The sequence below is a fragment of the Corylus avellana genome, chromosome 4 (assembly GCF_965113065.1).
Source record: "Corylus avellana chromosome 4, dhCorAvel1.hap1.2, whole genome shotgun sequence".
NCBI classification, from domain to species: Eukaryota; Viridiplantae; Streptophyta; class Magnoliopsida; order Fagales; family Betulaceae; genus Corylus; species Corylus avellana.
Genome location: NC_142493.1, coordinates 17,429,309 through 17,443,386, shown reverse-complemented (window position 1 = coordinate 17,443,386; position 14,078 = coordinate 17,429,309). Strand labels below are relative to the sequence as shown.

General features: G+C 34.8%; 1 protein-coding gene across 1 annotated transcript; it reads right to left on the bottom strand.

Annotated features, from left to right (window-relative positions):
- Window positions 1-2,035: 2,035 nt before the first annotated feature.
- Window positions 2,036-7,364, bottom strand: LOC132178796 (MAC/Perforin domain-containing protein). Its single transcript, XM_059591349.2, has 8 exons — window positions 7,025-7,364; window positions 6,710-6,951; window positions 5,587-5,779; window positions 5,406-5,480; window positions 5,149-5,332; window positions 3,485-3,654; window positions 3,326-3,390; window positions 2,036-3,126 (listed from the first exon to the last, which is right to left on the bottom strand). The coding sequence occupies exons 1-8, from the start codon at window positions 7,265-7,267 to the stop codon at window positions 2,493-2,495; spliced, it is 1,806 nt and encodes a 601-aa protein (XP_059447332.2). The 5' UTR covers window positions 7,268-7,364; the 3' UTR covers window positions 2,036-2,492.
- Window positions 7,365-14,078: the final 6,714 nt, after the last annotated feature.

Here is a 14,078-nt window from a genome sequence, read left to right as displayed (position 1 = left end):
TTTCCAACAATTTCATGGGCCAATAAGTGCCCATAAATCTCATCGAGGGTTAAAGGATCCACTCGAGTCATGACAAAGGTCACAAAAGGGTCATAATCAGACTCTAATCTCGCCAACAGGAATGAGACGGTTTCAAAATCGATCAAAGGCTGCCTGATGTGCAAAATATATACCTAAATTAATAGGTAAATAATTGTACGTTTTACTTGCAAATGCACAAGGTCAACATAGTAGTATATGGTGCAAGTACAGGATCATTCCCACAAGGATTGCTGAATTTACGTTTAAAAATAGATTCATTTAAGTAAAACAAAGATTGATTATTGAAGTGATGATAATAAAGGGTAAGACTTTGATATCCACCACTAATTATGTTTGGTTAATATAACAATATGTCAATGCTTTGATCAAGTTATGCATATCCAATGTTTGTCAACCTTAGGGCATGACATATACTCTTAAGGCTATAGATTTTCCTAAGCAACGAGTTAGGCATGGCGTATACTCTAACTCTTTTCTTTCCTAAGGGATTTAGCATGATTTATACTAAGTTGTTCCTTAGGAAGGCATATGTTCTATGAAAATCGACAAACACATGAGACCTAGGGCATGGCATATACTCCCGGTTCTCCATGTTGATTAACCCAAGAATCCGGCGTGGATTACTTTTATTACTTATGTTAAACCCAGGACTCGGCCATCCAAATTGATTTAACTAACTAGTCCGTACCACATGCATATGTTGATCATGCACATACATATAAGGAATTCATGCAAGTAGGCATTAATCAAGTTAAATAACACAACAAGATCATCACAAAGACACCAATATTGAAATATTAACAAAACATAACTAGGGCTTCAATCAAGCCCTACTAATTAAATTAGCTACACATAAAATTGATGTTAAACATCTTCATAAAATAAAATAAAAGAAGTTAAAAGAATAAACCCAAGACTTGAACTTAGAGAGCTCCTATTCTTCTCCTTACAAAGTATATCTATTCTAGAGGCTTAAGGGTCTATTTATAAGTTTTAGAAGTCCTTGGCAAAGTAGTAAACCTAGGGATTTCGTAAGGTTTTGAGACCTATTACAATTGGGAATTGGAAAACCCTAATATGGAAAGAGTGACACTTTAGCCGCCACTTGATGTGTCTCCTGCGCACGGGTGCGATCGATCGCAGCCCGTGTGCGCTCGATAGCAGGTCTGGGATCGATCTTTCTTCTGACATGCGCTCGATCACTCCTGGCCTACTTTGTGCTGTGTCCTCTCGGGTATTGCGCTCGATCACAGGTACCCAGCGATTGATCGCAGTGTCAGGGAGCTCCAATTTTCTCCATCTTCTCTTTTTGAGCCCAAATCATCTAGATTTACTTCATTTTCTTCAAAAAGTCTGCAAAAGTATAAAAAACACAAAAAGGAATTAAAATGGCCTAATTAACTAAAACCAAAGGATTAAAACATGCAAGTTAAGGACTGAAAATATGAATATTTTAGCACTTATCACTGCCCACTGGCAGCAAGAGTATCGCTGAGAGTCTTCATCTTTTGGAAATAGTCAGTGATTAAGGAATTTCCTTTCTTCAGCCTGGCATGTTGATAGTGAACTTGCATCACACGAGCTCGGGACTGGGAGGTAAACATTGTCTCCAGAGTATCCGAAAGAGCATGAGATGTAGCACACCCAACAACATGAGTCACAAAGGGCTTAGTGAGGGTAGAGATAAGAATACTAAGATGGGTTAAGAATAGTTGATGGAGGAGAAGGATTTTCCCCTCTAATGAAGCGGTAAGCATCTTGGCCTCAAAGGTAAGCAAGAATCTGCGTCTTCTAAGACATGTGATTTCCAATGGATAGACGGATCTGCAAGGATTGATTCATGTTGGGGAACTGAGAACACAATGGAAGGTTGAATGGAGGTAGTGTTGTTGGGGTTGGTAGGGACGAAATTGACAGAGGATTCAGATTCAGAATCAGCCATGAAGATGTTAGTCTATACGAGGCTCTGATCCCATATAAAGAACAACAACAGTATTCAGAATAGTTCTTTTCTCTTTACCACGTTCTGTGATTTGCATTTCTATTTATAAAGATTTACAAGGTGTTTGTTCCAAATTGAACTACTAAGATTAAATACAGTTGACGAAAAATAACTACACTTCTACTAGACGAGATTACACTTCAATTAGAAGATAAACAATTCCTATGATAATTAACCACTACTGTTCTTATCTTTATATATTTGTTTAGGATGTATTTGCATAGGATCATGTAAATACGAGTTTGATTATCTTAATTATCTGATGCTTTAACAGTTCGACTAGCCCATATTAGCCGCTAGGTGTACCACTCCCTTTTGGTCAACAGGTGGTTCGGCTACCCATAACGGCTATTTGAGATGGTCCAAAAATGTATAGCACCCTTGTCCAGTAGGATCTGAATCCGAATCAATGTGATTAGGGTCCTGCAGAAAATTTTTATCTATATTTTCATACTTCTCTTGTATCATCATGAACAATGTTTAGCAAGGAGAACTTGACATGTAAACATATCTTCCCCTTCTCCCATTGCAGCCTTGCTCCAGTGACTAACCAATGTCCAGGACTATCTTGTGGCCCTTTACAAAACTGTGACATATCTACAAATTTTAGAAGCTTTTGTGTTTGAACCGGCACCGGAGGTCCCGTCGGAAACACACCGGAATCCACCACGACAGCTGCATCCTTCTTTTTCACTTGGTTTCCAGAAATTGACATACTTATAGCAGAGAAAATGCCAGACTTTTGGGAGAACCCAGAGGAGCCTTCTGCCCAAGTTGATTGAACAATGAAAGAATCCGACACCTTGGAGAACAAGAGCTTGAGATGGAGGACACTCTTTGAGTCATGTTTTTTCACATGAAGCTGAGCTCCTGTCACAATGAAGCTTTCGTCTTTAGTGCTAGAGCTCCATCGAGGGTCGTCTTCAACCGGCGCTGTGCATATATGGGAGAACTTTTTGTGGATTGCTTCGAAGTATTGATCGTTGCCAACATCTTCTGATCCACGCCATAATGACGATTCATCTATCTTCTTATCCAGCATTGCTGGAGTGTTTGATAGATGTTGCAGATGTATAGCTAACCTAAGATATCGTCATTTTTAGTCAATATAAAGCCACAAAAACAAAAGCAAAAAAAAAAAAAAAAAAAAAAAACCAAAAACCAAATACTTCACTTAACCTCTTTGAATTGTCATCTTCTACAATTACTTTCTAAATTTGAAGAAAAAAAACAAAAAAAACTCAATCCCTCCCGTTAAGGTTTGCTTACATTTACATTTACCTGTTGCATTTCATGCCCTCAAGGTACAAACGCATACCGGTAACCGGCCTCTTCCCTACTGTGACCTGCTGATTCACAGCATGGGAATTAGATTTTGGGGCAGAAAAGATGAAAAGAAATGGGAAAATATTGGAGGTGATGGAAGAAAGGTGTACGTACCCGAGTAGGGTTTACAAAAAGCTTAGGACCCATCAAGTTGAATTGGAGGGCGGATGATGGAGTAGCCCGATTTGTGGCTGGACCCAGTGACAGGTCATTGTGAATGGGAGCCCATATCTTGTGCGATTGGAAGCCTAGAAAGTACTGCAAATCTGCAATAGGAGGCTTATCTGCACCCAAATTAATTTAAACCAAAATTAATTCTATACACCAACTAGAAAATTAATGAAAAATACAAGTGCATGAAGCCAGGAAGAACATGATGCTCTACAGTTAATTTAAACTGGATAATATCTAATTAGTTATATTAGATAGGTATTTTTATTATTTTTTTTCACTTTTTGTGAGAACAAAAATACATTAATATAACTAACAGGATATTATCCAGTTCTAATTAAGAGTGTCAACCCGGTCCCAGTTCCCGATTATTAACCAAAACCGGGAACCGGAACCGGAGTATCCGGTTTTTTGATTTTGGAAAACCAGAATCGGAACTAGTTACCCGATTATACAATAACCGGCCGGTTCTGGTTGGTACCCAGCTATCCAGTTTTTTTTTTTTAAATAAAAAATCATTTTGACTTATTTTAGGTATTGAGCCTAATTTTTGAGCTTATTTGAGGTATTAGGTCTAATTTTTGTGCTTAATTTAACAATTTTTTGCCTTTTTTTAAAGAACACTATTAGCATTTTTGTCCCAATAACTTGGGCTTTGTTGTGATTGTTAAAAAAAAAAAAATCCTTAAAAAATCATTGTTTTTGGCTTTTTGGGCCTAAAAAAATAAAAATCCAATGTTTAAAAATGTCACAAAATTTCATTGTTTAAAAATGGCCTTAAAATCCAATGTTTACAAATGCTATAAAAATTCAATGTTTAAAAATGCCCTAAAAAAATTAAAAATTAAAATATATATATATACACCTGGTTACCTGGTTACCCGGTTATCCGGGTGCTAAAAACCGGAACTTCCAACCGGTTTCAAAATGAGTTTCTCAGTTACCGGTTGGTACTCTATTTTTTGGGGAAACTTCACTAAGGACCCTTAAACTTCCACCCGTTTTGAAATACCCCCCTGAACTTCAAAATCTCTCAATTTAGTCCCCTAAACTTTCAATTGCTTTCAATTTGGACCCCTCCGTCAGATTTTAAACGTCACATGACGTTTATACCCCAGACTTTTGTATAAAATTCCAACTTCTAAAACGTTTTTTTATTTTTTTTAAAAAAAAAAAAAACAAAAATCAGGGATATTTTGGTCTTTTTTTGAATTTTTAATGGCTAAAATTAATGGAATTGTCCAAATTGAGAGCAATTGAAAGTTCAGAAGACTAAATTGAGAGATTTTGAAGTTCGAGAGAGGTATTTTAAAACGGGTGAAAGTTTGGGAGTCCTTAGTGAAGGTTTTCCCTATTTTTTTTGACACCCCTAGTTCAAATGAACTGGAGAGAATCCTAATTCATGAAGCCATATGAAAGCTAATGTTTGTTACATGCTAGTGTTTCTTATAAGCTTATTCGATCCTTTGACGCATTTACTATTTTGCAGGTAATGCATCACCGGTCAAGCGGTACAAAAAACTGCATCCACCACATATGGTTCTATATATATGTTCTTTATCAATAAACTATCACTTATCAAAGAAAAAAAAAAAAAAAAAACTTACATCGAAGATAGAGGTTGATGGCATGCGATAAAAGACCTTCGCCAGGGACACCTCTAAGTAGAGACGTGATGGGGATGAATCTATAGTGAATTGCGTCCGGCATTAATGGAACCGTTTGAAGCCACTCGCAGTGGCTATTCACAGATGGATCTCCTCCCGTCTTGAAACATATTACACTGATTCCCTGCAATATGCATCTTCTTCATTAATTTTAATTCATATAATTATGATAATTTTGGTAAAATTATGAAGCCTACATCTTTTGCATTGACAGATGAGAAGCTATTGTGGGCAACAGGTTGTGGATCGAAGACATTGAAAGCCTGCGGTGGCTGCAATTCATTGAAGTTAAAAGAGTAAATTAATACCATTTTGGTAAAATTAATGATGTTTGAGACGGAGCTGATAAGAAGAACAAAAAAAAAAAAAAAAAAAAACCTTCTCTTTGGATTTGGAGTAGTGTGGGGAGAAATTGCAAGTCCCTGTAAAAAGCTGATCTCCAAGCTCATCCAAGTGTTTTTTGAGCTCTGATGGCCCCAACTCAGAGGACTTGTCTTGCTTAACAAGCAATATATCTTGGCCCCCAATGCTCAACCCCACAATTATGTGCGTCCCATATTTCTCTATGAATCTGCCAAACATAAATTACCATCAACTATTGTTTTTAAAACATTAATAATTTATCTATTCAATCATCATATGGTTACATTCAAATGTTCTACCGCTATCTTAGGGCATCGTACCAATAAACATAATATAGCCCCCCAAAACAGGTAATTCTTAATGGCTGACAAAGTCATTCTCACAAAGTCGTCTCTTTCTTTCATTTTTCATCTCTATATATATATATTTTTTTTATTATTACCAAATAATTTTCTTTCACTTTTCTCTTTAAAAAATTCAAAACCCATTTCGCATTTATATTATATTAATCCATTCTTATTTCTATTAAAAAAAAAAAATTGCGCGCTAATCACACACCCATTGACTTTTTTATTTTGTGTTTTTTGTTAAACTAACCGGACTAATTTTAATTAGCATTATTGGTCCCCTAACATGTTCTCCTTATTCAATTAAAGAAAAGAAGAAGCATAGTTGGTCAAACAAGACAAGTGGGTCCCGTTTTCTGATATGCATTGAATACTACACCGAACCGGCGAAACGGTTTGTATGTTAGGTTCAGAGGTGTCATTTCAGATATTGACGTGGGCGTCGTCATAAGGGATTGTTTTTCCTCATTCTTTTGCCTCCCTCATTGATAATTACAAAGTCCAAAGAAACAGAATAATAAGAGGAGCCTTCCAGATAACTCAATAATAAAAAATAAAATAAACACAGAATTTGGTTTGAAAAATATAATCTAAACCAAATCTTGCCAACATCTCTGAAAATAATGCAATGAGAAAATTCCAGGAGATAAGTATTTTCTAGAATGTTTCACCATCATGCATTTATTTGAAAATATTCTAGTCCAAATTCCTAGCTCTTGTCTCATTATTATTGTTAATAAAAAGTCAATGAATTTGAAAGCAGCCAAAGAAATCATGAGTAATCAAATTACCTTGCAATTGCAAAGGGATCCCATGACGTCGGCGCCGCCTCCCGGACTTCGTCGGAGAGAACAAGCGCGAACCGATCAATACGAACGTTGAATAGACTGATAAAGTAACCGTCGAGACCCAAGAATTTAGTGTTGGCCGCATCGGTCGCCCACGTGCCGCTCTGGAAACCAAACACCGAATTGAAAAACCCAGACGGGATTTTCCCCGGCACCGACGACTTTTGGTTGAAAAACTCCGACATCTGAACAACCAATATTCCGGCGTGAGTCATAAATTCGAGCACAACAACCGCAATAACGACATAAAAAAGGTACCTGGTTGAAGTTGAGGATGTCTGATTGATATCTTGTTCGGTCGCCTTTGTCGCATTTGATATCGACGGAGACATCTTTGAAGGCTCCGAAGCCGGGAACATGCAATTCTCTTGTGTGTTGTTCGTTGAGCAACACCAATCGCCGTTTGCCTTTGCAGTAGTTGAGGCGGAAATCTGACGTCAAATCGAAACCTCTGCCGAGGCTGCTAAGAGCCTTCTCCACTATTCCTCCTCCTTCACCCATCTGTGTGTCCTTCTCTGCTCGCGCGTGTACATGTATAAATTAGGCGGCAATGTGCCAATGTTGGTGTTGGTGAGAGCTGGATCGGGGAGGTTGTGATTCAAGGATGTGAGGACTTGGCATTATTGTGATTTAATTATATATATATTTGGATGATAAGTCGTTTCATGAAAGCAGAGGATTGGTAAATTAGACTTTTAAGGAAGTTCCGTTTACTTTGACTCTCTCTCTCTCTCTTCTCTGTAATTTTTTTTTTTTTTTTTTTTTTCATTTGCTTCTTCGTAGGATATGTTTGTTTTTGGTTTTTTTTTTTTTTTTTTTTTTGAAAGAAAAAAAAACTTCACTTAATGTCTTTAAATTTTTTTTTGATTGTTTTGTAAGTATCTTTCTAAAAGTTGTAAAAATCTCAATTTAATATGTCAAACTTTAAAAGGTTACTATTTGCGTTAGGGTTCGAAGTTAAAAAAAAAAAAAAAAAAAAAAAAAGAGAAATTTTGATTTTTATACCCTTACAAAATTTATAAAAGGGAAAATTACAGTTTACTCCCTCAAAGTTGACAACATTTTTCAATTCAAACATCAAAGTTTCAATTTTTGCAATCCAATCCCACAAAGTTTCAATTTTTTTTAATTCGACCAATATTATCCCAAAATTCTCATACTGCCCCTAATTTTTATTTTTATTTTATTTTTATGAAAAATATAAATAAATTTGGGTCTGCAAAAATGGTCAGATGGCCAAAGGGGTGGCCCGAATTTTTTTAAATTTTTTTATAAAAAAATAAAAAAATAAAAATTATGGGCAATATGGAAAGTTTTGAATACAATTGGTCAAATTGTAAAAATTTGAAACTTTGGGGGGGTGGATTGCAAAAATTGAAACTTTGGTGTTCGAATTGAAAAACGCTGTCAACTTTAAGGGGGTAAACTGTAATTTTCCCTTTATAGGTGGATATTATTTAGAAAAAAAAAAAAAAAAAAAAAAAAAAAAAAAAAAGCCCCTTATTCTTATAACCTGGTTTTTAGAATATAATATATACATAAGATCAGGAGAACATCTAACATTTTTTTAAATAAATTGAAAGTTTTTAAACTTTTGAGAGTTGATTGCAAAAGTGATGAAAATTGGAAAAAAATAATAATAATAATAAAATAAATAAATAAATAGATGATTGAAAAACCAAAGGGAAATGGTGTGAATATAATTTTAAGAAAATCTGGGTGTTGGAGGAAAGAAATTAGTGGCGGGTGGTTTATCGGCGTCATAGAACAGTGACACACAATGAAACATCAATGTCCAACTTTATATTTTAACTTACAACAACGGGCGATTATGTGAATGCCACACAATTCAAATTTCCTTTCAATCACGCACTACTCCCACTTCTTTCCTAAACCTCAATCCTATTTTTGGCTCCATTTCCAATTACGTGTCAATTTTGTAACACATGAGATGAGCCATTAATAATTTGTTGTGCCCTAATGGTGCACGTCATATTTTTCGACCAAACAAGCAAGAAAAATTGTACGACTTCGATTTACTCCTACATCTCTTTCAAGACACGAGCTATTCTTTTAGATTTGTGGTGGGAAAAGGAATTAACGTGAGTCTCTAGTCTTCCTTTTTGTTTGAATATTTTAGATTATGAGCTCAACTTAACTTCCTGTTTGGTTTTTGGTCTTTAAATATTATTCCGATTCTTTTACTTTTGGCTTTTTTTCTGGATCCTTTTTCATAAAATAAATAAATAAATATGATGATCCTGTATCTCCGACGACGAGATTTTCGTGACTTACTAAATTTTATACTGTTGAGTGTTGAAGTTGAGCAAGTGGGCTTTTATGAACTATGAATTTGAGTAGTAGATCAGGCGAAAATATAAAAAAGCCTCATAAATTATTGGTTATTTGTAATATAGTCTTTTAATATTTAAAAGGTATTAAAGTAATTTCTAAATTATCAAAATATATCAAAAAGGCAACTTATTTTTTTATATTCCTATAGTACTCCTATTCTTTTAACAAATAAAATAATTGTAGAAAAAACCAAACAATTTTTAAAAAATACAATCAATGAGCAAATAAAAAAATAAAAAAATGTGTTTTGGAATAAATAAATAATTTAGGCCAATTAACTACAGTGAGTATTCATGTCGTGTTAAAGTAAAATCAAAGATACGGTTCTTGAGATATTCAAAAAAAAAAAAAAAAAACAATTTAGTCTCTGAAGTCAAATTCTGTTAAAAAATTATTTTTATTCACCTATTAATTTTACTTTAATACGATATGAAGCAATTTGTAATTTAGACCAATTAAAGTGACTAATTATTTATTTGTTTCAAAAAATCTTTTTTTTTTTGTATTTATTCACCTAATGGTTTTTTTTTTTTTTGTATTTTTCACTAATTTTTTGGTTTTTTTGACAATTATTTTATTATTTTATTTGTTAAAAGAATAGGGATATCATAGGAATATAAAAAATTAAGTAACTTTTTTGATACATTTTGATAATTTAGTTACTACTTTAGCACCTTTTAAACATTAAATAACTATTACAAACCGCTAATAATTTAAGAAACTTTTTTATATTTTTTTCATTGTATTATTTATTTATTAATTATTGGATTTGGAAAGAGTGTTGAAAAAGATCCTAGTCGGTTCACACGTACGAAACATGGCCAACACGCTTCCCCTTGTGGGTGTGACGTCACACTCCTTTTACAGATGTTGGATCAGTGTGAAACATGAAAAAAGGTGACCAGAAACCATCTCATTTTACATTGGCTTTTCCTTTATTTGCACTCTTAAAGATCAATTGCGTGTGGCGATTGTGGATACGGCGAAACTCGACTTTGTTGACCCTTAAAGGTCAAAAACGAAGAAATGACCAAATCACTTTCACAATTAAGGAAAACAATATGGAAATATTTTTTGTAAAATATTTTATAAGCCTGCACTCCTCAATAATATAACAACATGTGTTCTTATAATAAAAAGTGTTAGGTTTTTAATTGGCAAATTTAGTGTCAAAATATGTTTTGGTTCAAGTTTTAAGTCTAAAGTTGAGTTGGTGAAAAAGTTAGTCCAAGACACAGTTATTCAAGTTTTCGTCTATTATAAACATTGACTTTACCAGCCTAAAATGGTCACAACTTTTTATTTCGAGTTATCATTGAAGCAAACTTGGTGGCATTGCAATGTTTTTGGGGTCAAAATGGGATGCAAAGAAAAAAACGAAAAATTCTAATTCGAATTCTGGAAATTGGGAACTGTGTTTGTAATTTTATGGCTACTTTTTCAAGTCTATTTAGGGACTTTTGGAGCACGAATTTTCTAAGAATTAGAGGCAATATTTCTAAAGAAAACGTAGCTTTTCCTCCTTGTGCTAAGAGAAAAAATTTAAATTTTTATGCTTTTAAGTGCATCTCGATCTCTTAGAGTATTTAGTGTAAACCACAACCGCTCATCAACAACGTCAAAAAGTCAATTGGAGGTTCTGGTTAAAGAGGTGCATAACAAGAAGATTGTCGAGATAGGAGACAAGTAAGAAGCTTGTTCATCTTACTAAGTTTAGGATTTGCAAATGGTTATAAGTTTCTTGTGTCTGTAATCTGAATCTTCTTATAGTGATTTCTTAAATTTGGCTATACCCGATTAATTTTATTTTTGAATAGTATTTCAAAAGGTTTTTTCTTCATCACCAAATATATGTGTCTAATTGATTAACTGCTTTCAATTATATTTGGTTAATGTTTGCATGTTTGTTAATTTTTGAATTATGTGTTTTATTTGCATACACGTATTCAACCCCCTTTTAGGTGTTATTTTGAGTCTTTTTATATTTTTCAAAAAGAATAAAAATGAAAATTATATATGGAAATAAAAAGAAATAAGAAAAACAAGAAAATCTATGGAGTTGGTCCGAAAGCTTCTTATAGGGTGGAGAGTTATTTGTGGTTTATGCTTGAGGTGGAGAGTTTTAAGTCACTTTTAAAACCTCAAAGAGCTCAATGTAACTGCATAAACTAGTTTTACATTTTTTTTTTCTTCTGACAATTAAGAAGAAAGGGTTCGATGCATGTCACCTATATTTTGTGGGTGGGTTGATTTAACTATTTTATACATTCAAACATCAATTCCCTTCTAATTGTCTTAGACCCCAAGGGAGAAAAGTAAAAAATTCACAAAATATCTCCTCTCTTAAGAAATATTTCAGAAAAAAATCATATGCATCTTTGGATTTTGTGTTTAGGACCTCAATTTTCAATTTAACCATTTCAACATCTACTTTTTATAAAGATTTTAAATGTAACCCTTTTAGCTATTTTTTTCTCAAATAAATAATAGAAATGATATATGAAAATAGGGAAAAATATAATAAAATAAATAAATAAATAAACCCCAAACTACTAGCCGTTTCCCCGTTTGCAATATAGCTCTTCAATGTTCAAAAAGTACTAAAGTAGCTCCCAAACTACAAAAATGTTTAAAGGCCACTTTTATATATATATATATATATATATATATATATATAATACCCCTATTCTTTTAACAAATAAAATAATAAAATAATTGTAAAAAAAAAACAATTTTTTAAAAATACAAAAAATCAATGGGCGAATAAATACAAGAAAAAATATATATTTTTTTAAATAAATAAATAATTTAAGCCAACTACATGCAGTGACTAATTTAAGCAAACTACAATGACTATTCATGTCGTATTAAAGTAAAATCAAAGGTACGGTTCTTGAAATATTCAAAAAAAAAAAAACAATTTAGTCCCTAGAATCAAATTTTGTTCAAAAATTGTTTTTATTCACCCATTGATTTTACTTTAATACGACATGAAATAATTTGTAATTTAGGCCACTACAATGACTAATTATTTATTTATTTCAATATATATATATATATATATTCGCCCATTGGTTTTTTTGTATCTTTCACTAATTTTTTGGTTTTTTTACAATTATTTTATTATTTTATTTGTTAAAAGGATAGGGGTATTATACGAATATAAAAAAATAAGTGGCATTTTTGATACATTTTGGTAATTTAGAAGGCTACTTTAGTACCTTTTAAACTTTAAAGAGCTATTGCAAACAGCTAATACTTTAGAAGGTTTTTTTATATTTTTCTCATGAAAATACTATTACACCAAAATTTAAAGAAAAAAACAAAGGTGTTGGGGTCACTTATTGCCGTATTGGGGTCACTCCGGCCACCCATTTTTTTTTTTTTTAAACAAAAATTAATTTTTTAATCGTAATGACATAATTTTATTTTGATGTTATTTTTTCTAATTCGTTAATTAGTGGGTCACTCCTATAACTTGTGTAACCGGGAAGATCGACGAGAGGGGGAAGAGATATGTATTTGTCATGTTGACCTTCAAATTCCGAGTTTCTTGTCTGGTCTGTTTTTCATTTACGACAACGATGATATGTCGTCGTGTTGTGCTTGGAAAGCCTGGGCGTTCATATCAGCTCCCTCACGTTCGTCGTCAAGTCATTCTTGACCGCAAAGAAAGACTCTTCGAGAATAAAGTTACACTAATTATCATTATTCTTTGTATATATCTATCATTTAAATCTGATTATAATTAGGCTCCGTTTACTTTGACATAAAATAGTTTTCTTCGTAAAATATTTTAAGAAAAACCATTTTCTCTGAAAATATTTTTCGACGAAAATATTTTACGGTGTTTACCTCGCACACGGAAAATAATTTTTTTTTAATATATTTTTTCCAATAAGGTTCCCGTCGGGAACTGCACGAGACTTGTCTAGGACCTCGTTGGGACCTGCCCTGGACTTGACCGGGACTCGCTCGAAACTTGCCTGGGACCCGCCCAGAACTTGACCGGAACTTGCTCGGGACCTGCCCAGGACTTGACCTAGACCCCGCTAGGACTTGACCGAGACCCGCCCGGGACTTACCTGGGACCGCGCCGGGACTTGACCGGAACCCACTCGGGCCCCGCCGGGACTTGACCGGGACCCGCCCAGGACTTGACCGGGACCTAGCTGGGACCTGCCTAGGAACCCGACGGGATTTGACCGGGACCCGCCCAGGAATCGACCGGGCAAGTACCTGGCGGGTCTTGGGCAAGTTCGGTCAAGTCTCGGGTGGGTCCCAGCGGGGTCCCAGGCAAGTCCTGGCGCGGGTCTCGGTCAAGTCCCGGCAGGTCCTGGTTAGGTCCTGGGTAGGTTCAGTCAAGTCTCGAGCGAGTCTCGGTCAAGTCCAGGGCAGGTCCTAGGCGGGTCCAGAGCAAGTCCCGGGCGGCTCCGGGCGGCTCCCGGCGGGGTCCCGGGCAAGTCCCGGGCGGGTCCCAGCAAGGTCCCGATCAGGTCCTGGGCGGGTTCTAGGCAAGTCCCGATTAGGTCCCGGGCAAGTCCCGATCAGGTCTCAGTCAGGTCCCAGGTGTAGGGGTGTCAACCCGGTCCGGTTTCCCGGTTTTTGGACAAAACCGGAACCGGAACTGGGGTACCCCGGTTCTCGGTTTTGGGAAATCGGAACTGGGACCCCGGTTAACCGAGGTCCCGGTTCCCTGCCGGTTCTGGTTTTACCCGGTCTGGTAACCGGTTTTTGAAAAAAATTAGTGTTTGAGGCTTATTTTAGGTATTGGGCCTAAAATAAGCCCATTATTTTTTTCATAAGTTAGCTCATTTAAAAAAAAGTTATTAATCTTTTTGTCTAAATTAAAAAGGCTTTATTGTGATTGTTCCAAATAATTAAAAAATAAACCTAAAAAAGCCTAAAAATCATAAAAAAAAAAAAAAAAAAAAAAATCATTGTTTTTGCCTATATG

What these genes read in the sequence shown, in the direction of transcription:
- LOC132178796 (XM_059591349.2), bottom strand. Translation starts at nt 7,267, where the DNA reads ATGGGTGAAGGAGGAGGAATAGTGGAGAAGGCTCTTAGCAGCCTCGGC. An exon ending in CATCTGTCAATGCAAAAGAT is followed by an intron (nt 5,333 to 5,405) that starts GTAGGCTTCATA and finishes TGCATATTGCAG; the next exon opens with GGAATCAGTGTAATATGTTT. An exon ending in GAGGGCATGAAATGCAACAG is followed by an intron (nt 3,127 to 3,325) that starts GTAAATGTAAAT and finishes ACGATATCTTAG; the next exon opens with GTTAGCTATACATCTGCAAC.